Source organism: Sphaerodactylus townsendi, linkage group LG06, assembly GCF_021028975.2.
Source record: "Sphaerodactylus townsendi isolate TG3544 linkage group LG06, MPM_Stown_v2.3, whole genome shotgun sequence".
NCBI classification, from domain to species: Eukaryota; Metazoa; Chordata; class Lepidosauria; order Squamata; family Sphaerodactylidae; genus Sphaerodactylus; species Sphaerodactylus townsendi.
The window spans coordinates 96,386,874-96,410,716 of NC_059430.1; the positions used below are offsets into that span (position 1 = coordinate 96,386,874).

Consider the following 23,843-nt stretch of genomic DNA (forward strand, 5'->3'; position numbering starts at 1 on the left):
TCCACCAGGTCGTTTCAAGTCACCATCACATTATAGAACATCCCCCAACTCACAAATCTGAATACAGCAATGGGCCATGCCACACAGCAGAAATAATTTTTGGAAAACATTTTCAAAATGCTTTCAAAACGTTTTATTACTTCTATGAAAACATTTTATGGTGGTGTATCCAGGCCCCCCAATTGGAGGAAACAGCATCACTTTCAATGTTATTTGAACTGGGGACCCCAGATTCTCCCTTTAAGGTGGATTTAAAAGGAGAATCTGGGCTCCCTAGTTTAAACAAGTGATGCTGGAATCCACCCCCAAACAGCATCATTTTCAATGGTGTTTAAACTAGGGAGCCCAGATTCTCCTTTTAAATCCACCTTAAAGGGAGAATCTGGGGTCCCCAGTTTAAACAACATTGAAAGTGATGCTATTTTTGGGTGGATTCTCCCCAACCCTGAAATAGCATTCCTTTCAATGTTAAAACTGGGGACCTCAGATTCTCCCTTTAAATCCATGCCGAAGGGGGTGGATTCAACAACAACAACAGCGACGCCACCCCCACCATCACCACCACCTCCTCCTCTTTTATTAGGCATTGAGAGAATAAAAGAAAGAAAGAAAACAAGCATTGGCAGGAAGGGAGTGGATTTAAAAAGAGAATCTGGGGAAATTTAGGGGGTGCCTGTTGTCAGGGGTGCAATTATTAAGATAGCAGCACCAAAATTTCAGAGTATCTTCATGAGACCCTACCGATGATACCACCCAGGTTTGGTGAAGCTTGGTTCAGGGGGTCCAAAGTTATGGACCCTCAAAGTGTAACCCCCATCTCCTATTAGGTCCCATTGGAAACAATGGGGGATGGGCGCACTCCCATTGGGAGTCCATAACTTTGGACTCCCTAAACCAAACCTCACCAAACCCGGGTCATATCTTCAGGAGAGTCTCCCAAAAATCCCTGAAATTTTGGTGCTGCTAGCCTAAAATCTGCGCCCCCTGCAGGCCAAAAACAGAATAACACTGAAAATACAAAATCCCCCACAAACGAACCTGCATTTTTGTCACCCACCACAAGGTGGCGCCCTGGGCAGCTGCCCACTTTGCCCAATGGGAGGAACGCCTCTGCAGAGTGCACTAACTTCAGCACCCTTTTAGAAGTTTCTGATTTTTTTTATTTGGGCTTATATGGTACCTTGTGCTAATCTTGCAGTAAGTTAAGAACTTTGTTGTATATTTTGTTATGTGTCTGATCTTGTATACCTTATGATACTGAGATTGTAATCTGTCCTGGACTTTTAAGGCAGATAAATCCATGTTAAGTAGGCTTTATGGTAGCCCTGTAATATCTGTAGTGGCTTTTATTTATCAAGAAAGGAAGATTTGTGTACCTGGCATGCTATATCAGAGACCAAACTATACCACCAACTCATTTCCTGCCCTGAATTTGTAGGTCTAAAAGTAGAGGTTACTCACTGTGGCCAGATGAAGAGAAAATATAGAGTTTGCAATGTTACTAGGCGACCAGCCAGCCACCAAACGTAAGTATAGTCATTCCTGCTGTTCTTTTAAATTTGGGAGTTGAAAAGAATGCCTATGCATTAGTTTTAAAATTCAGGTTGGTCGTACCTTTTGTACTCCTCTTGCAATGGATAACTTTTGTTGAGACTTATGAAGATATAGTATAACTAAACAAATTTAAGTTGACATCTTGCGTTGTCAAATATCCCAAGACCAAAATGTTGCATTAAATTAGATGTGTAATTCAAAATGTATGATGTCAGAAAATAATATTCAAGTTATATAGAAGGAGACTTACCACTAATGAAAAATGATCAGATCAATATATCTTCTCTCCAGGTTCCCTTTGCAGTTGGAAAATGGACAGGCTATGGAATGTACAGTAGCTCAGTATTTTAAGCAGAAGTACAGTCTCCAGTTGAAATATCCTCATCTTCCATGCCTCCAAGTAGGGCAGGAACAGAAACATACGTACTTACCCCTTGAGGTAAAATAATTTGGCAGTTTGACTTCTTCAAATCTATTACATAGCAACATGCTCCCCATCATGCTGTCTTTCTGATTCTAGGTATGTAATATAGTGGCAGGCCAGCGTTGTATCAAGAAACTAACAGACAATCAGACGTCAACTATGATCAAGGCAACAGCACGGTCTGCACCTGATAGGCAGGAAGAAATTAGTAGACTGGTGAGTAACTTTGGCTTGTGTTCACTTAAAAAAAATCTGTTGCCCTCACAATGTGCTTCTCACAAAAGGACTGTCTTCACTGTTCCAAATGCTTCCTTGGGTCCAGCATCAGCGGCCATTCCTGGTCTCACTGGGTTTGTCATATGGAGGGGCTGTTTTTCAAGTGCGCCCATTTGAGTGGTCTGGAGCATGTAAGGTGTGTTGATGTCAACTATGACTTTGGTGATTGCCTTCCCCCCTTCATTTATGCTCTGCTTTTCTCCCCAGAGGGGACCCAAGCAGCTTATATTCCTTCCTGTTTTATCCTCTCAGCAACCCTGTGATGTAGGTTACGCTGAGAGTGGCCTTTTCTGCATGTGCCACTTTGACGTTTTCAGACTGGAAATAAAACATTGTCTCTGTAGAATTCCTCATTGTTTTTCCCCTGGAAACTTTTCCAAAACACTTTTCCTCCTTTGTACCTGAAAACACTTTTACAGTGTTGCTTTTCGCTGAAATGTTTCCCAGTTGACTTCCTTCAGTGTGAGCATATTGAAAATTTTTATTTTTCTTGTCAAAACCACAGGCCGTTTTCCATACCCTCTGTGCTGTCACCAAATGTCAATTTCAGCACTTGCTCTGCCATTTCTTTGATCCCTCACATCACAGCTTCTCCAAATTTATTGTACCTGGCTCCCCCACCCACCCACTTTTTTTGTTAACAATGAATCAGCGATGCTAAAGCATTTCTACAGCGCATGCATGGGAATACAACTGGTGGCCAGGAAGCAACATAGCAAATTTAATTTTTTTGTATTTCTGTATGTATCTCTTTTCAATATATTCACTTTCCTACATGTCCACCGCATATAGTAAAAGGAACCATCCGCTTCTTTACATTTTCAACATATGCCTTTGGAATTCTTATTCATTATGTCAACCTATTTCAGAATGATATATCAACAGTAGAACATCTTGTACCAGTTTTCCCTCAAGGTTTGACAAGCTGTGAACTTTATTCCTTTTGTCCATAAACATTCCCATTGTTGGAAAGGTACCTCTTCCTTGAAGTTTTTCATCCATTTACTCATACGTGTTTTCACCTGTTCTGTTTCTGTATCATGTGATAGTCTGACACTATTAACCACTTCAGCATTCTGGATCTCAAATAATCTGATTTTGTGATGTCCTGTGTTTGTGTTGTGTGTCTGTGTTTGATCGTTGTTTGAGACTGATCTACGGTGTTTGTGATCTGTGGCTAAAGAATCTAAGGATCAAGGAAACTAATGGAATTAATTGGCTTTGGTCTTAAGCCTGGCTTGTACAGATTGAATATTCATGGAAGACTTTGTGCTCATGAGTGCTCTCTTATCTCCAGGTGAAGAGTAATAGTATGGTAGGTGGACCTGATCCATATCTGAAAGAATTTGGGATTGTTGTCCATAATGAAATGACAGAGCTGACAGGCAGGGTGTTGCCTGCACCGATGTTACAGTATGGAGGTCGGGTAAGTTCGCAACAGGTTTCCTGAAATTGGGCACTATACAAACAGGCAGCATTTAATTACCAGTTGCATTTCTGAATGCTCAAATCTGGGACTGGTAACTGTTGGTTCTAAATTACTGAACATATGAACCAACTGTTCATTTTTACATCTGCTGAAATATTTTTGGAAGAAGTTTATTTTGAAATCTTCTTTTAGAACAAGACTGTTGCTACACCAAATCAAGGTGTTTGGGATATGAGAGGAAAGCAATTCTACGCTGGCATTGAGATTAAAGTCTGGGCTGTTGCCTGCTTCGCTCCTCAGAAGCAATGCCGGGAAGACTTGTTAAAGTAAGTAACTTAGTATTTTGAACAGTGGTAATTTTTCATTGAGCAGTTTTGTGCTGGTAGCAATCATACTGTGAAGGGTAAATCAGTGAACTGAATACATAGAAGTCTACATTTATTTTGGATTATATTTCAAACAGCACGTAACCTTTGTCTGAAGAAAGGAGCTTTGACTCCAGAAAGTTTATACCCTGAAACCCTTTTTGGCCACCTCTAAGTTGCTACTGGACTTAAATCTAACTGTTCTGTGGCTATCCTCTGAAACCATTTTGAAGGTTCTGAATGCTGCTAGTGATCAAAGTTCTTTCCTAAAGCCACATTTGTATTGCCAATACAAATTTTATTCACAATTTACAAATTGTGAAAAATTGCAAGTCAAAAGCTTACAAATTCCTTGCTGGATCACACTAAGGGCTCGTCTTATCTCACACTTGTGTCTAACAGTGGCTAACTAGGTGACAGCATGCACCAAAGGAAAGATGGCTGCCCCTAGCATTGTCAATGTATTTTGCTGTACCTATTAGAAACTATGGCTAATGACTGTTAAGACTTCTCCTCATAGCTGACTTGTTAAGACTTCTCGTCCAGGAGCTTGTCTAACCACAATGCCATAGTACTGATGGAAAACCTATTGGACTTGGAACCGTTGACTTGCTTTGCCTGTGACTTCAACATCTGAATTGTTGTTTAGGAGTTTTACCGACCAGCTGCGGAAGATCTCCAAGGATGCAGGGATGCCGATCCAAGGACAGCCGTGCTTCTGTAAATATGCTCAGGGTGCAGACAGCGTGGAGCCTATGTTCAAACATTTGAAGTTAACTTACGTTGGCTTGCAGCTAATAGTCGTGATCCTCCCAGGAAAGACACCAGTTTATGGTAAGGGGGGGAGGGGAGATGAGATAACTGTTAACTTAACCAACAGTACTAGTACAATCAACTGTGACTCGTATTATGTGCATAATGATTTCTCCTTGATTGATGGACATAGCCTTTCCATTTGCAATATGCATACATAAACCATTGTTAATAAAAGAACGTTTTTGTCCTAATGTGTGTGAGAATAGAGTATCTAGTTTGGCTATCCCCAAAGTGGTGGAATATCATGTAAGGTTACTTTTTAATTTCAGCTGAGGTCAAGCGTGTTGGGGATACACTCCTAGGCATGGCGACCCAGTGCGTTCAGGTGAAGAATGTTGTCAAAACCTCACCACAGACTCTGTCAAACCTCTGTTTGAAGATCAATGCAAAGCTTGGAGGAATAAATAATGTTCTTGTACCGCATCAAAGGTCAGATTGCATTTAAACTTCGTTGAAATGTCTGAATGTAGTAGGTATGTACCAATAGATTTTGGTGTACCTACCAGTGCTATTGGTTTAGAGTGCAAGAACTTGAAACGGCTGGTTCTGCAGATCATACTTTCTGATTTATCTAAAATATGCTAGATGCATAATTTCTCGCATAAAAGTGCGCAGAACCACATCTCTATCTTGGTTTCATCTTTATTACTGTTCAAGGGCCAAAAAAATATTTCCTTCGTTTTGGTTTCACCTCTATACGGTGGCCAGAACTACACACTTTTCTATATAACAGCTTATTTTTTCCCTGTCACTACATGTAGAGCAGATTACTAGCAGCACAATTTTGTGCAGAGTTACTCCAAGCCCATTTAAATCAGTGGACTTAGACTGGTGTGTAACTGAACAGAATTGCACCAGAAGAATTATAATAAAGCCACAGTCTTTCCTTCTCTAGCTATCGGTTTCTGAATGTATAGTTCTGTGCAAAACATTCAGTTCTAAACAGATATGTGCTGTTCTGAATTGATACGCAAGGTTAATTCAAATTGGTTGCTTTATTTGACTGCGGTGCAGCACACTATTTGGTTCTTACTCTCATGCTACAGTTGTGACAGGCTGCTTGCCCTGGCATGAGTGCTGTTTTGAAGCAGGATTTTTCCTTAGCCCCTTCCCTCCAACATCATGGTGTATCCATGCTCCTCCTGGCTTTTCGCCATCTTTCCTGCAGCCTTTCCCAAACTTATCTTGCTCCAATGTTTGTAAAAGAAGAAGAAGAAGAGTTTGGATTTATATCCCCCCTTTCTGCCCTGTAGGAGACTCAAAGGGGCTAATAATCTCCTTGCCCTTCCCCCCTCACAACAAACACCCAGTGAGGTAGATGGGGCTAAGAGAGCTCCGAGAAGCTGTGACTAGCCCAAGGTCACCCAGCTGGCGTGTGTGGGAGTGTACAGGCTAATCTGAATTCCCAAGACAAGCCTTCACAGCTCAGGTGGCAGAGTGGGGAATCAAACCCGGTTCCTCCAGATTAGATACACGAGCTCTTAACCTCCTACGCCACTGCTGTGTCAAATCTGGGGTGGGGCCCACATGACAAAGATGATGTCCAGACCTTCCTGCTTCTCCCCAAACCAGCCCCATTTTATTTGATCCAGTCCCTTAAGGCAGTCATTCCCTACCCCCAGTCACTGGAGGGCTTCTTTATTTGGTCTATAACTTGGCAATTTGAATATCATGTCAGTATATAATATTATATAATATTATGGCATTATTATATAACATTATTACCACTGTCTTCAAGTTCCTCTGAATTCCCAGGTTTCATTTCTTTAAAAATTCTCTGGACCTTTTTCTTTGCAGAGCGATGCCTTTCCCCTTGTATCTCCAAAGTGGAATGGGCTAGAGACTTTTTAAAAATGAAAGCTATGAATTCAAATAAACTAATGTTCTGAAACATAACTGTGCTGGCTGGCTCAGTTGTATGAAGCCAGATACTGGACTTCTGTTGACTTGAACCCAGAACAAAAGTAGTGTAGTTTCTTGTTTTGCTTGGTCAGTTGCTGAACTGCTGGAACAGACTTACAAGTCCACACTTCTAGCCACTAGAAAATATTGTTGTTGGGACACTGGACTTTATTTTTGAGTCTGTTTGGGCTAAATTTGTGTGAATAAATACCTAATTTAAGCTGGAAGTGTAGAATATACTGTCCAGCTGGTTGTCTTTTCTGAACTTCCAAATTAACCCCTTCCTGTTTTGTCCGTTTAAACAGGCCCTCTGTGTTCCAGCAGCCAGTGATCTTCCTGGGAGCAGATGTCACTCACCCGCCTGCTGGGGATGGGAAGAAGCCTTCCATTGCTGCTGTAGTAGGCAGCATGGATGGCCATCCCAGTCGCTACTGTGCTACGGTGCGGGTTCAGACCTCTCGCCAGGAAACTTCCCAGGAGCTTCTATACAGTCAGGAGGTGATCCAGGACCTGACCAACATGGTGCGAGAACTGCTGATCCAGTTCTACAAATCCACTCGTTTCAAGCCCACACGGATTATCTACTACAGGGGAGGAGTGTCAGAAGGGCAGATGAAGCAGGTATTGGTCAGTGAACATTTGCTGAAGTGTGTGTGTGTTTCTGTCTCCTCCAACTTGTGAAGCTCTAGCAAAGCAATAATGCCATGGTTTTCCTGAGGGAAGCAGTTTGCCTGAACTTGTGTAAAACACATGCCATTTTTATTGAATCCTTGGGTTGTCCCATGCTGAATCCTATAACAGTTTGAAAGAAAGGTTACTAGAAACAGAATCTCAAAACCTATTTGCATCCAAAACATGTTCACCCCTTAGCTCCTCGATACCATTTAAACGGGGATCCATAGCAGATTATATATGTGTAATGCTGAACCCTAGCCTTAGGAGAGCCATATCATTGGCTGTGTTCAGTGTTCTGCCTTCAGCGCTGCTATATGGTAGATTTTAAAAAATAGAGGGCGCTAAGAGATTCTGCTCCTGTAACTCAACTCAACTGGAAACTTTCACTCATTCCCTCTTCCACTGGGGGAATGAGGAGAAAATATGCAAATACTCTTCCCTTGAACTGTGGCAGGATTTCAGATACTCAAAAGTTCTTATACTTGCTAAATAACCCTGATCTTGTAGTTTGTGAACTGGTGGTCAAGTTTTTACTAGAAATTATATACCCTAAAGGATAGTTCTGTTTTTTTAACTTTGCTGTGTCACTCTGTTATTAAGAGATTCTTTGTTATTCTCTTTGGGGATTGTTTTAAATCTGGTTTTTGTTTTTTTTTCTCTGTATTTTACCCACATTGTCTTATATGCCAAGAGAGGCCTGGTGCTACTACTACCATGTAAAACATAAAGACGAAATTGCTGTTATATAGCTAGGGTATGGTTTAGTGGAAAGCATTCCTGTTGGCTTTTTCATTCTTAAATCTGTGAACTCCTTCACTGCCTGGGAGAGGGCTTAATCTTTGCAGTAGATTTTGCCTTATTCTTAGGTAAGGAAGCCTATTGCTATCAGAAAGGACGGATCCCTTGCATAAATTAAGCTGCTTCCCTGGCTATTTCTGCCATATCCTGGCAGTCTGTCTTGATGGTAGTGAGAAATCTACGTACATCTTGTGATTTTTAAACCTTGATGAGCCGTTTCTGCTTGATACTATATGTGATCAACAGGGAAACATCCCTTACCTGTTTCCTTTGCAGAAATCAGCAAGTTGTGTGTTGTTGTCTACACTGGGAATCCAGTTTAAAGTATTTTCACAATCCGGTTGAGCAGTCTTAATGTTAGCCTTCAAAATTTCTAGGTAGCTTGGCCAGAACTCATAGCAATCCGGAAGGCCTGCATCAGTTTGGAGGAAGACTATAGACCAGGAATCACTTACATTGTTGTTCAGAAAAGGCATCACACAAGACTTTTCTGTGCTGACAAGACGGAAAGGGTATGTAATGCAATGTTTGGAAAGGGGGGGGGAGCAGAACCTTCTGAAGACTGCAAATGTGCAGGAGGGTGGCATGTAACTTTTTGAAGGAAAAGTGGGAAGTGCATGTGTATTTCCTAAGGTCGATTTTTCTTGTGCTGCAATAGGTGGTGATGAGACACTAGCAGAAATTTATTTAGATTGCTTCTTTCAGCCACATTGCTATTAAGTCACTTCTGATCCATTACAACCAGCCCGAAGGCCACACTGAGCATCGATAACCTTGCTTAGAGGCTGAAGCTACATTTGCAAATTCTACCCAGCAGTGTAGCATCTTTGCAGTACTGCAGTAGTAGGTATAACTTGTAATGCCTGTTTGTAAAATAGCCAGATATGGTTGTCATACGGATTTGAAAGGTGGTGAAGAAAGGCCAGAAATACCACCCCAACTGAACAGTTGTGAGTTATTTCAGCTGATACTTCACACCAGTGTTCCTGGATATTGTTATTCTGGCTGTGCCTCATGTATGAGCCAAAAGGTCTATGTGGAAATGAACTGGCTGGCTGCTGTTCAGGAATTGATTCTCAGCCCCCTTTCCTAGCCTGGTGATATAAGGTGAGCTTTTGTAGTGCATGTCGCTGCTCAGGCCAAGGAGGAAGTTAAAAAAGAAACAACCAAAACCACCCCCCTACATTGATCCAGTTCTAAAGCTGCGTTGTGAACAAAGATGGATTTGCTTATTAATTCAGTGAATCTAATAGGTTGGGAAAAGCGGAAATGTTCCAGCAGGGACAACTGTGGACAGCACTATAACACACCCCTCTGAATTCGACTTTTACCTCTGTAGCCATGCAGGGATTCAGGTAAGCAGCATTCTTACTGCCTCTCAGTAGCTGATGGTTTGCTCCCAGCTTCACGATTGTTGAGGCTGCAATACAGTAATAGCAGCTTTTCAGTTAAGTCATTGATGTGTATTTTGAGAGGTCCCAATGCAGGAGTAGATTCTTTTAACATAGTAGGAATACAGCAGGTGTGCCTTCTGGAAGCCAGTGCAATTATCCCTTTTTGTTTTATTGACTTCACTGATAGGCTGTCTTTCTCCCCAGTGAGGGCCCAAAGTAGTAGCTTGCTGTGCCTACAAGAGGCCCGCTGGTTCCTCTTGCTGGTGCTTCTGCTGTTGTGAAGGGGAGAGGAAGGCTGTAGCTCTACTCAGCCCTGACAAATCACACCTGCTGCAGGGGGAGGCTGTTCGGTTCACCATGATTGCAAGAGGCACACTGGTTCTGGGGCCAAGGTGGACCTCTCTTTAAAAAAATATGGGTTTGAGGGGTGAAGTAGGGTGTTATGGGTGGTTTCTTGGGAGATTGGAAGGGAGTGTCTTTGGCCAGCAGTTGGGTATAGAGGGGAGACCCCCTGATCTGCTCCCCTCAACACTGTGGCTGGTGGTTGGTGTTGGTGCTGCACAGGGCTGAGGTGAGAGGATAGCTGTGGGAGATTGGACTGTAATTCTGGGTGGGAGATAGGAGAATGGTTTCCCAGCATTCTTCTTTCGAGTGGGAGATAGGGGGCCGCCTGCCAGCTAGCGTAGTCTAAGATAGTGTTTAATCTGGTGGGCATAGTATTTGTGGTCAGCAGGTTGGTTTATTGGGGGGCATGGAAGAGGGGGAACCTGAAAACCGTATACTGCGAGGCAGAGGGCACTATGGGGTTGGGATTCAGAGAAGGGGACGTAGATGTTTGTAGACTTCTCTATGCTGTCACCCCTTCTGCTGTGCCCCCAACCCCCAAGCCTTGGAAGAGCAAGGGTATGTGTCATCCAGTCCGCTGGCCTGAGGGGGTTACTGTGTGCAGCATCAGCTTAAGCTGGTGGAGGAAATGGCTGTGATCCATAGAGATTCCATCACCCTCACCAGATGACCCTACTGTCCTGTGGCCAGTATAGAGTGAGTTCTTGGTGCTTGGCCAGGAACACAAGTTGGGGCAGCTGCTGGTGTACCTTTCACCCCACTTTCAACCCAATAGTGCTGGGCAATTATCATCCAGTGGCCAACAACCCATTTTTGGGCAAGGTCCTGGAAACTCTGGTGGCGGCACAGCTGTAGGCTTACTTGGAAAAAATAATTTTCTGGACCATGTCAGTCTGGTTTCAGCCATGGTTATGGCATAGATATGGTCTTGGTGCTCCTGCTGAATGATCTTTATTGGGAGAGAGATGGGGGGAATACTATTGATATTCCTTGATCTCTTAGCAACTTTTAATAACATGGACCATGGTATTTTGCTGGATCAGCCTTGGAGAGTGGGGTTGGGGGGCACTGTGTTACAGTGGTTCTTCTCCTACCTTTGGAATCAGTTCCAGAAGACTCTGGACTCATGCTCGCTGTCCTGGGATTTCCCTTGTGGAGTTCCTCAGGGTTCAGTTCTGTCCCCTATGCTGTTCAACATCTACATGAAGCTGCTGAGTGAGATAATTAGGGGATTTGGAGTCAAGTGTCATCAATATGTCCACTTCAGGGTGCTGACAATGACCTGAAGGAGCTGCTCAGGCACTGAAGTCACAGGGGGAAGCTCTCCTAGTGATGCCTCCCCCTGCTGAGGTCTGGGGGCGGGAGCACTCACTTTCTCTGTGATTGCCCCCAGGCTTTGGGATAGCAGCCCTTTGGAGGTCCGCCATTCGTCTACCCTTTATGGGTTCGGGCGAATGGCAAAGACCTTTCTCTTCATCCAGGCATTCGGTTAGCCTCCCTGGAAAGCCCCTCCACAGCTGCTGGTCTGGAGGGTGGGTGTAACGTAGGGCGCTTATATCTTCTGCTTTTCTGCGCTGCCACCAAAATATACTTTTCGCTGCCACCATAAAAATATAAATTAAAGCCCACAAAAACTGATTTTTTTAAACGGACACCACCCGGACTGGGGAACACAGAGACACAGACAGGAAAATAAGTGAAGACTGGAACGGTTTTAAAGTTGAACAAAAACACTTAAACTTTATTTGCTGGCTTCACAAAGGCTTCTCAGGTAAACTGGAGAGGTTTTATGCTTGTTGGTTTCAGAGAGAAAGTTTTGTTTTTAGCTTAACGGTTTCAAAGTACTTTTGTTTCTTAAAAGCTTAGCTGTTACAGACAATGAATGTTTCTTAAAGCGTATGGTTGCAGAGAGTTCGCTTAAGCTTAACTGTTACTAAAGTCAGTTTGTCTTAAGCTTAGCGGTTTCAAAGAAATAATGTTTTGGTTTTAAGCGTAACGGTTTCAGGCACTTCACTTTAGGCTCTATTTCACAAAAAGATGTTTCTGTTGAGGTTTTACCCTCACACCCACAAAATAAACCCCTGAGGGCGGACACACTCCTCCAAACTCAGGGTATTTGATACTGGAATAGCCTCCTCAGCTACTCCTAAACCACAGCAGTGAGAGATCTCTCCGGATTCTCCTCACTCTGTCACTAGAAAGTACCCGAAGGCACATAAGCTCTCACAGAGCCAAAACAGTCCTAAGACTCCACAGAAAAGAACCTTCAGCACTCTCGCTGACAGAATTTATACTCTGCGCCTATTTTCCTCTGGCCAATCAGGGTTGGCCAGGGCTTAACTCTTTAGGGGCGGGTCCACCCTGTAACATGAATGCAGGCTGAATGCATTCGTCACAGTGGGGTTATTTTAATGTTATTTTTATTGTTTTAATTGTTATTTTTAATTGTTTCTAGCCTGTGTAAGCTGCCTAGAGAAGTGATCATGAAGCAAAGTATAAGTCTTTATCAATTAAAAAAACAGTGCTCACTGAAGGTCACCCAGAAAGCTTCCATACAAGAGGAATGATTTGAACTTAAGTCTCCCAGGCTACAGATCAACACTAACTACCACACTACACTTGTTCGTTATTCTTAATTAATAGGATTCATCTTCAAATTGACATTTTCCCCAGAAAAATCTGTTTCTCAGTCCCTGAATGTGCAAACTGCACACTTCAGAAAGGAGGGGCAATACCTGTCACTATCAGGTACCTGAGTCATCTCTCTTATGCATTGTCATTGTTTTCAATTGGTGATGGATTTATGGCTCTCCTTCTCCACAGGGAACCAGCCGCCCTTCTCACTATCAAGTCTTGTGGGATGACAACTGCTTCACTGCAGATGAATTACAACTGTTGACATACCAGCTGTGTCACACTTATGTCCGGTGCACACGGTCTGTCTCAATCCCTGCTCCAGCATACTATGCCAGGCTGGTAGCTTTTAGGGCAAGGTACCATCTTGTGGATAAAGACCATGACAGGTGAGGAGTTACTGGGGGCTTGGAACAAAATACGTGCTTCTGTTGCATGGTGTCAAGAATCCGTTAGGTTTTAATCTGTGCAGATGGTAATCTCAAACCTTCATGACCCTTTTTTCATCATGGATTTCAACAAGTTCTTCAGTGTGTCCTACCTACATTGTTTTGGAGGAAAGGCATAATGTTCCACTTCAAAATTAGGGATCTACAGTAGGACACTGCTTGCTTTTTGCCCTTGCTATACAGGCAACATTTATGCACCTGTCCTCTCTGAAGGACATTGTAGCATGGAATTATGTCTTAGCTTGCAAGTGCTCTGGTTAAGGAGAGAGATGGTAGCATGAGCAGAGCGCAGCTGGAGAAATAGTCCCCTGTTCATGGAACTTCTGAGAAGCAGCAGTTAGAGTGTTTGTTCAAACTTTGGGTTAGGAATATTTCCGTAAGAGCCCAGCTCAGTGGAGAAGGTGCACTGCTTATAAAAAGATCTTGGATTAAATTTCTGGCATAATGAGGAGTTGTTCCTGGTGACAAGGATAGGAATGAGCTCTGTCTCAGGCCTGAGTGAGTCACTCCTAGTCACTGAAGAAAGTGTGTCTTGCCCCCTGTTGCAGAGGACTTTTTCAGAGTTCTTTTCAGAATCAAGCAGAACTTGGTATCATGCTTCCCATGTATTGCTATACGCTTTCTTTTACCCCTGACTGCAAATATGTCCTTGCATAAAGTCCCATTTCTCCTTCTAGTACAGAGGTAACAAAATCAGAATTTGAATGATAGGAGGGTCAGACTTCTTCCTCCAGAAGAGCCAACAATGTTGATGAAGTGGGGCCCTTCTCCCTATCTTACTGAGCTGTTTGGTATTGAGGGTTGGGCGCAGGTGTGTGTGGGTGCCCTGCCTGATGTGAAGCTGAGTAAGTCCAACATTGGGAGGAGCAGAAAGATGAGTTGTGATGCTCCTAGATCCAGGTTCTTCTCAACACTTTCTCAACACATGAATGGATGAAAGAATGTTTTAAGAGCTGTGGGTCAGAGCAAATGATGCTTAGTAATCAAGTCCTCCCACCAGTTGTGTGGGTTTCCTAGAAAAATATGAATTGGAACATTATCCACAACCCTACATAAAGCGTGATCTGATTTTTAAACTTGCATTTAGTACCCAAAAGTTTTAAAAGTGCTTCATGAGAACTTCATTTCCTAATACCTATTAAGGCACCTCAATTGCAATACAAGATTAGAAGAAGAATCAGTCCAGTGTGGTTTAAATGTAAAATTCCAATAAATCCTAAGCTTTATGCAGTTATTATATTGGATGTTTCCTTTACATCATTTAAGGCAGAGAAGGGGAAGGCATTGGAAACTGTTGGTATGCTAATTTTAAGTCACCTAAAAACGCAATATATGCTATGGACTAATTTGTTTCACCAGAATTTAATGCTGTTCTGCAGAGGTTACTGGGGGATCTCGGCTCACTCCCACTCAACATAGCAGTACTTGCTAGCTCCACACAGTTTTTTATCATACGAGTGGGAGACAAATAGAACATTAGTTTTGATTTTGACTTGATCTGTACTGCCAAATCAGGTGAATTTATAACTTGATCATTTTTTTAAATTGGGGTGGGTGGGGATTTTTTATGGATGTTTTTATTGACTGTTTTAAAGGATGTATTTGTGGTTGTACCTCCCCTACTTCCATTTATACATCAGTAAATATACATGTACTCTTTTATACAATTCCTAGGAATAATTTTAACTTTGAAACTACTAATCTTGTCTAGTATTAACAATGGCATCCATTCATTATTGATTTTCTGAAACAATTGACTTACGGTAGGGGATCAGAAAAGTAAAGTGCTGAAAAGTTTTCTGTCCTGCAGCTCTGTTTCCCAGCTTAGTAAGAGGCTTCCCCCACCCCCAAAGTTTCAACTCAGACAGTTAATCTTAAAAAATAAATGTGCCAAGTCTGGAGTCTGCTGGGTCTCAATTTTAATTTTACATTTAAATTTTCCTAGTGAAAATTTCCTACATGTGAGAATCACTTTGTGCACTTTATCCTTTTCTCTGTGTTGGCAACTGGATGGGTGTGGGAAGCAGGTGGCCCCTCTCAAGATGGAGCAGTAGCAAATACATCACCTCCTGCCCCCGAGCCAAATCTTGAGTGAACACTGTTAACTGGAACAAGGCACTTGGGACAAGTTAGGGTTAGTGAAGAGGAGACAGGGAACAATGCCTCATTGTGTGTTTTTTTAATTAATATCTTTTCTCTGCGGTGGGGATCCAAAGCAGTTTACATAATTTCCCCTTCCATTTTATCCCCATAGTAATCTTGTGGGGTAGGCTAGGGTAAATGTCTGTCTGGTCCCTTATCATCCATCAAGTGGGAATTGTCAAATGCTTGAACTTCTACCGATTGCCTTTTAACTTGGTGGTCTTTTTCCTCTTGACAGTGCTGAAGGCAGCCATGTGTCGGGACAGAGCAACGGTCGTGACCCTCAAGCGCTAGCCAAGGCAGTGCAGATCCATCACGACACCCAGCACACAATGTATTTTGCCTGATGAGTACCCGAGGAGCTGAGGCGAGAGCAGCAGTCTGGGTGGGCACGCCAATTCCTACTGGTGGTCAGGGCTCAGGTTGGTTTGAGGCTGCCACCAACAACGGCTCTTCGGAGGGTTGTACTGAAACAGCATTTGCAGCAACGTCTGATGCAGACACGCAATTGAGCCATTTTTATGTTGTGGTTTTCAGTGAATAGAAATTTCATAAGGACTGTCTTTGCATCGGACTGAATTTTTACCTCAAAGAGCAAAAGGCTGATCATCCTTAAAAAAATAGTTTTTAAATGGACTTGGTACGAAAGGTTTTTATTGAAATATTTTGCTAATCACTTTGAGTTATCTCTTCATTGTTCCCCTTTAAGCTGATCAAGAAACCTGAGTTCCTCCTGAGCCGCTTTCCCTACTGCTTAGTGAATCTCCAGATATGGCAAACCATCTTATTCCACTGTTCTGCTATGTGGGGGGCCATACACACAAACACACACGTATACTTCCAGAGGTATTGGTGTTTTGCTTTACTTTGTCCTATTTTCCTAGCCCTCTTTTTTGTAAATCTTTTGGCAGTCATGGGCTGCAAAGCTATTGCACTATTACTGCGAATTCATCTAGGTGGTTCTTGTTCTGTGAATGTGTAGCATAAACAGACAGCAGTGCCCCTTGGCAGGTCTAAACAAAAACATGCTTCGGCTGCCGTATCCTCTGCAATGCTGAACTGCTTCCCCCTCTTAAAAAGTAAGTGACAATGTTCTAAAAGATTAGTTTTAGGTATTTTTTCAGACATTACAAAAAGTGCCCATTTTATGCTGCTGTGTTTGATGAATCAGTCATTTTTAATACTGTTTTTCATAGAAGGTTTTAACTTTGGCAATAAATATTTTTTTTAAGTACCCTGGCAGTAACTTTTCTAGCTGAACTTTACATGAGTTACAGCCAACCGTTCTCATGTAGGGTTGACTCTTAACTGTCCTAAGAAGAAAATTAGACCATTCTTAAAAAGTGGATCAGAAGAGGCTCCCTTCATGCTTTTTACGAATGATTATTTTTAACTGTTTTATATTCACCGTTGGTCGGTCTGCCTCCCTTTTTATATAAGCTTGGAAAGTGGGTGTTCCGCATAGGAAAGGCTTTGCCAATATGTACAGCTGTGTATAGCGTGACAGTTGCAATCTGAAGATTTTTACCAGCATTTTAAAACTTTATTCCTCTGAGAATTTAGGTTGCCGGCATGTACAGAAACATTCAATAGCATGTGTGAAGTGTATATTTAATACCGATCTTGACTTGTTTCTATAAATTAGGACTCTTTTATGTGCTTGAGTCTTTCCCACTAAAATACGTAATTGGAAGGGGGGGCGAGCTGCAGATGTGGTAGTGTTACAGTGAGACTAGTTTGTAAGTGTTAGCGCAAGATGCTTTAAATCCCTAGTTTTTAACCTATGTGATGTGACACCACTGTGAAAATTTTGAATTTTGCCAATAATTGCACTCTGAAGTCTCTGAAACAGGCAGATGGTGGTGCGGAGTCCTGACCTGGCGAGGTTTTGTAACCAGCTCTCAGAGGTCAGCAGGTATGCTTCTGCGGTTTTGATTTCCTTCAGTCTTTGATGCAAAGCTTGTAAATAAATGAAAGTTTACATTTCTAAATACTCTGATTTCAGCTGTGCAAAGGAATACACTGAAGTTAGTCTTTGTAAAGCAGTTTTAGAAGCTCCTTCCAGAGTTGTATATCCCAGTGCGGGGATGACAGGCTTTTAAAGTTTCCTCTTCCCACTTGGAAATGGGAGTAAAGCAAGCTCAGCTGGGATGCTAGTGTTGGGTTGGAATACTAGGTTTCTTCTTCTCTTTCTCTCTCTTTCTCTTTCTCTTTTTAAAAGAATACCTCACTTGGGTAATAATCAGGACATGGGAAGGGAGAGTAATCGCTGCTTCAGCTAGCCTGCTGCTTTTCTTTCCTTTTTTTCTAAGTACTTTGTTCAGGAAGAAGATGCAAGAACTCCTGCTGGCCCTAACGTGGAGAACCAGGCACCAGCTGGCGGGCGTAAGCACCTGTTTAGCGTGGCGTAGGGCTTCGTTTTTTGTTGCACCAGGTGGGGCACCTAGGCTAAGTTAGGAGGGGCAGCATGGAGAAAAGGCAGGCAGGTGTGTAACAGCACCAAGTACCTCTTGCACAGGCTGGGCATAGAGATGTTCTTCATCAGCTTGCCTGCAATGAAGCCAGCTCTGTGAACCTTAGACTGTGCAGACAGAGGAACCTCAATCAACCAGGTTCTGGCTGACCTAACATGAAAGAAAAGAACAACACCAGGGCTAGCTCAAACCGTCTTTTCATCAAACTGTGCAGTCAGAGGAACCTCAGCCAGGTTCTGGCTGACCCAACGTGAAAGAAAAGAACAATGCCAGGGCCAGCTCAGATGGTCTTTTTGTCTTCTGTCACAGGGGAAAAATAAGCTTTCTTGTGCATTACAAACCATACCTATTGTTGAGTCTCCTGTGTTTTTTTTATTTTTATTCGTTGCATTGTCACAATGAATTTTACCACCACCCCAAAAAGAGAAAATTCTACAGAGAAACTTTTTTTGCCAACTTTTGCACTTTCTTGGAATTTTTCATGAATTGTTTTCCTTTAAGCTTTATTTTCCTCCCCTCTATTGGAAATGTTTCTGTGCAAAAATGTTCAGCTATTGCTGAAGAGTGCAGTGATGTCTTTTGGGTGGGAGTGTTTCAAAGCGAAGTCTTTATTGTAGCGTGGGGGCGGGGGGGGGAGAGGTAGCAAAAGATCTTCAGGCCTAATAACTGCAAGGTCCGATTGCAGCAATACTGTTGTGTGGCTGAGTCTGAGACTGCTTGTCAGAGACATCCCTGCCCAAGGGACTGAATTGTTATGCATGTGTCAATCAATGGGAAGACGTGCATTCTGTAGCTGTAGTTCTTTAGGGTGTTTTGGGATTGTGTTTAGTTTTTTTCCCCCTCCTTTGGTTTAAAGCCTGTTGGCTTTTGTTTAGCTATCTGTTGTGAAAGATTTTTCAAATGTAGCATACGGGAGTGCAGGGGGAGGCATAGGAAAGGGGAAGCTGGTGTGCAAAGCGCAGCAAACTCCTACTCTCTCCTTCCCAAAACCTATTCTGCTTTTCTGCGAGCAGCACTGTTTTGAAAGGGTTCTCAGAAGTGTTTGGTTTGTAGCAGATCGTGGGGGTGGCAGATGGGGTTCAATTTGTTGACTCCTATGCTGGAGCTGTGACTTGACTTAGCATCAGAAGGTGACCTCCAAACAGACATAATTACTGGGCTGTGGCAGCTCTGTTCCACGCAGTCCATATCATGTGATCCAAAAATGTACCTATCCCCCCATCTCCTTATATCAAAAGCCTTTGTCTCCCAGTGGACACAAGGCCTCCCTTTTTGTTCTGGTACCTTCTTACAGCTCCCCCCCTTTCCCCCCACCTTTGTGGATGTGCTGTAGATCCCCCCCCCCTTCTCTTGCTCAATAGCAAGGCTGTTGCTCTGCTTTCATTTTAGGAAAGGAGAGCTTGGAGGGCATTGTATCAATACTGTTTTCAGCTGCAAGGTTTTTTCCCTTGTGCAATTTGAGGAAAGAACATATGTGAATATCACGTAAAAAGAGTTTTCTTTATACCTTGCTATTGACACTTTTGTGATATTTCTATGTGTAGGGCCTGAAACTTGTATGTAAAACTTGTTTGCATTTGTTCATTTTTGACCTCTGATGTATTTTTTCTTTTTGATTCTATATTGTTAGACTTGTAATGTTTTAAATTGTATTTTATTAAAATTGGACTGGATGTATGTCTATAGCAATACGAGGTACTTTTTTTCTTTGAAAGAAACAAATCAATCCCTATTTGGGGGAGGGGTTAGCAGACCCTCGCTGAGATAATTTGCTGGCTGTGTATAACTGCAATGTATTTTTTTTCTTAGCCTGCAGGGATTTTGTGTTCATGTGTCCAAAAATAATAATAAAGGCATTTGTGTGCCAAATGTTTTCTTTATTGGTGTATAATAAAAATATAGCCTGAAATATTTTTTGCTTGTAACAGAAATGTCTGATTTGAAGTCTAAACAGGACTAGTATATCATGCTAGGGAAGCTACTAATATGTAAACTCACAAATGTGATAGCTACAAACCTATTTTTAATTTTGCTTTTCTTGAACAGACTCAAAGCAGATAAGAAACATTTTAAAATAGTACAGTAGGAACTGTATGACATACAATAAACAGCATAATAAGTTTGTTCTCAAATATTGCAGTAAGAACTAGTTAATGCATACCCCAAACAGCACCATAAACAAACCATAAATGTTCCCTCTGTGATTCTCCTAGGAGCAAGGGGACTGTGAGGGAGGACAAGGGGACAAGGGAGGGGCAGCAGTGGGAAGAGAAAATTGGTGGAAATTGTCAGTTCAGTCCTAAACCCAGCTATCTTCTATCTACTGAGAATCAAGAGATGCATTGAGTTTGGGCATGTACAAGTTGAATATCTCTCTAGCTCTGAGTGAAGGAAACTTTGGTGCCTAAATGTTACCTCTGAAAGCTTTCAGATTGTTTACTCACTCCGCGCAGATGCCAAGCACAACAGTGTGAATATACAGATGACCACTCAAAGGACAACCATTACAAGTAAGCAGTCTGGACTGTTTATTTGGCTGTGTGGCTTTCTCTTGGAGTGCTGTTACATTGCTCAAATGATTGGGGGGGACATCACTGTCAGCTTTGAATGCAGATGTAGCTCTTTACTTGCTGTAAGGAAGGTTAGAGTTTCTGCAGCACAGGACTTGGATCCTTCCAAGCCAAACTACTTAGGATTTTACGGATTGGACAACTAAGCTATATTGCTGCTCTTGCCCTTACATATTGGCTAAGAAACTCTCTATCCTGTAAAATATTCTTCTAGTGGTAAATGAGAGGATGATGGAATAACCTCCTGAGCACACAAAGCCCCCTGAAAAGCAGGATTTTCTTTTCCTCCTGAACTGCCAAACAGAGGTAGGTGCACCCTGCGAAAAAGTTGGATGCAGGAGAGGTGGCTTGAGCCAGAGTAAAGTCTCCTAGCAAGGGTTTGAAGACTTTGGGGTGCAATGGAGGCACATGGTCGAGGATCATGTGGTGATTTGAAGGAACATAAGAAAGAGCCTGCGGGAACCAGAGTCTTCTAGTCCAGCACTCTGCTACTCGCAGCGGCCCACCAGGTGCCTCTGGGAGCTGACATGCAGGGTGTGAAAGCAATGGCATGCTGCTGCTGCTGTTCCCGAGCACCTGGTCTGCAAAGGCATTTGCAATCTCAGATCAAGGAGGATCAAGATTGGTAGCCATAGATCGACTTCTCCATAAATCTGTCCAAGCCCTTTTTAAAGCTATCCAGGTTAGTGACCATCACCACCTCCTATGGCAGCATATTCCAAACACCAATCACGCATTGCGTGAAGAAATGTTCAGGCTGTATCCCACTAAATTTATGTATGTACTGTCAAGTTGCAGCTATGTCATGGATGACCCAGCAAGGGGTTTTCAAAGCAAGTGAGAAGCTATTTGCCCTCCTCTGTAGAGTTTCTCCTTGAGGGCTCCTCCTCCAAGTATTGACCCCACTTAGCTTACAAGATCTGGTAAAATCAGGCTATATCATTCCACATCTTCCCCACGTCACCCCCCACACAAAAGCTTATGTAGGACTAACACAAGGCATATTCTCCAGTGGCAAATTCTCTGACTTTCATATGAACACTGCAGATTTTGAAAAATTATTTCAATAGTTTGGTATAGTTTGGTAATGAACCATCAGGAAGGCTTTATGTAGGCTGAACATGTTTCCCATCTGTTAAAAAAAAAATTCTATCCTATGTTGGTATGACCAAAGGCTTTGGAAGAGCAAAGTAGTAACAAAGGTAGGAAAAGTTCTTGGGTATCTTTATAGTAGTTCTTTGGACTGAGTCTTCTTGTTTTGTCATTTAGAACAGATTATATCCCTACAATACATGAATGGCATTATCAATCCCTGGTGAGGAGGAAAGAAGTGGGGAAAGGGTTTCCATGAAATTTTATCACACAGAGGTTGGATCCAGACTAAACATTTTCTGAACAGCAGGCGAGGCATAACTTCCACCAACATCCCCGTTCTGACGCAGACCCCTAATCTGACCCTCATCTTGTTCTTTGGTGTCTTCTGTCTCTGCCCTCCCCACCCAGGAGCAGCATTTTAGGAAAGTTCTTTTTTGCTGACAGGAGTACCTTCTGTTAGTGGAAAATTTACTCTGGATCCAGTTCTTGGCTTCTGGATTTTTATTTTTTTTATGGCTGGTTTTGGAAGCTGTGAGCCTGAAAACCCATTCATATCAAAAGCATTCTTTGGCCTGTCCTGTGATGCTGTTAAGTGAATTAGAATGCATTTCATCCTGCCGTTATAAATAACTCCACCATGTGTGTTCCTGCCAAGGACGTTCTCCACCTTCTTGGAAGCCGGGAGATGCGTGAGAGTGGACACGTCTGTAGATGTAAATAGACCCACACCTGGCTTCCTCAGTCCCAGGACGCTGTTCTCCCACAGTTTTGTGCTCAAGTGTCCTGGATTAACAGAGCTTACACTTTGTCTTGCAACATTTCCAGGTTTTTTTCCCTATCTTGACTTGCCCTTTTCCCTGCAAACACATTGATGGGGTTCTTATGGACCATTGGGGTGTTATGAAAACACCTTAACTCCAGATCTAGGGGCTAGACAACATACCCACCCCAAACCAGGGAATCCAAAGTACCATCTTTACCTCTATTGACTTGCCTTTTTGTTTTCCCTGTTACTAGAGATGAAACTCCTTTCCCATCTGAGAAGAGGTACACAGGGAAAGGACCTCTTAAAAGACCTGAGTGCCTGAGCTCCAGAATGCCCTCCCCAGAGAGGTTTGCTTGTCTCCCGTTTCTTTCTGGTACCACATTCAGTGAGTTCCCTTTAGCCAAGGATCTGAGGAAGGGAAAGCTTCTACTTGCTGCTGTTCATTTAATGTGTATTACCCTGCTGTTGTTTTTGAGGGGGGATTACTCTGTTGTGTTGCCTTACTTTGGTAGCTGCTATGGACAGTTTGGGGTAGGAAAGTTAGATATTTTTATGCCGTCTTTCCACTGAAATAGGATCCCTGAGATGGTGGCATTAAAACAACTTTTAGAATTAAATAGATATAATTCAATAAAAAACGCAGAAACGCCACCAAAGCGAGGGAGGAGGTCAAAAGCAGTTGCTGGGGGCACATGAAATGAAACAAAATTATTTTTAATAAATATTCATGGTTGAAAATAGACACACACCCAGGGTTCGTATCATAACAGAGATCATGGCTGCAGCATTCCCCACTGCTGATAACTGGCCACAACCTGTTGTATGCCATATTAATTCATACTGTGATAGCCTCTCTGTATTGGTATCTGAAGAAGGGTGTGATAGGGTCTAGCAGTCAGAGGTCTGCAACCTGTGGCTCTCCAGATGCTCCAATTGGCCATGCTGGCAGGGGCTGATGGCAATTGCAGTCCATTAAGATCTGGAGAGCCACAGGTTGCAGACCCCTGCCAGATCTATTCACAGGGGGTCTGGGTTCATTCCAGACCCTGTTAAACAAGTATAGGTGGGAAGTTCAAATGTGATATAGTCAGTGTTGGACTAGGATCTAGGAGAGGTTCGAACTCCCACCCTGCCATGGAAGCTCACTGGGTGACTTTGAGCTAGTTACATGTTCTCAGCCACACCTGCCTCATAGCGTCACTATGAAGATAAGATGGAGGTTATGCAAGCGCTTTAGGATCCCTATTAGGGCAAAAGGTGGGGTGTAAATGAAGTTAATAAATAATCTTCGGTTTGTGTGGGGTCCTGGTTTGAATTGTGATCTCAGCATACGGAGACAACAGGATTTCCAGATCTGCAATAGTTGTAATTTGCTGTTTGCTGCTTTGGGGAAAGTGGGGCAAATATCAGCACTCCAGATGGTGTGAAGTTGGAAAAATGGCAGGGAAGGTTTAATCTGCCTCTCCTCCATACAATGGAGTCCAGACCTGAATTAGGCCTCCAAGTGCCTGAGAATAAAGCTTCAACAGGGAACTCCCGCAATGGTTAATGCCCACACACCGGTTTTATGCCTAATAAAGGTTTTGGATTTGGATTTCGTTAATGCCACTTAGCTCTTGCTAGGTGGCACAACTGAAGCAGCAGGATTACAATTAGGGGCATGGAGTGTGTGTGCTCACGCTTAGATCCAGACTTCTTAACAGAAGCCCAAACAACTTCTATGGCCTGAGCCACC

At 42.8% G+C, this 23,843-nt stretch overlaps 1 protein-coding gene across 1 annotated transcript in view; it reads left to right on the forward strand.

Moving 5' to 3' along the window:
* Positions 1 to 19,591, forward strand: part of AGO4 (argonaute RISC component 4) — a 34,455-nt gene extending 14,864 nt beyond the window's left edge. Inside the window, exons 7-18 of the mRNA XM_048500148.1 lie at positions 1,439 to 1,526; positions 1,846 to 1,993; positions 2,075 to 2,194; positions 3,552 to 3,680; positions 3,876 to 4,009; positions 4,698 to 4,882; positions 5,134 to 5,293; positions 7,072 to 7,387; positions 8,617 to 8,751; positions 9,493 to 9,594; positions 12,802 to 13,001; positions 15,442 to 19,591. Of these exons, the coding sequence (XP_048356105.1) occupies positions 1,439 to 1,526; positions 1,846 to 1,993; positions 2,075 to 2,194; positions 3,552 to 3,680; positions 3,876 to 4,009; positions 4,698 to 4,882; positions 5,134 to 5,293; positions 7,072 to 7,387; positions 8,617 to 8,751; positions 9,493 to 9,594; positions 12,802 to 13,001; positions 15,442 to 15,550 (1,826 nt within the window). The 3' untranslated portion in view covers positions 15,551 to 19,591. The remainder of the gene's footprint in view (positions 1 to 1,438; positions 1,527 to 1,845; positions 1,994 to 2,074; positions 2,195 to 3,551; positions 3,681 to 3,875; positions 4,010 to 4,697; positions 4,883 to 5,133; positions 5,294 to 7,071; positions 7,388 to 8,616; positions 8,752 to 9,492; positions 9,595 to 12,801; positions 13,002 to 15,441) is intronic.
* The last annotated feature ends 4,252 nt before the right edge of the window (positions 19,592 to 23,843 follow it).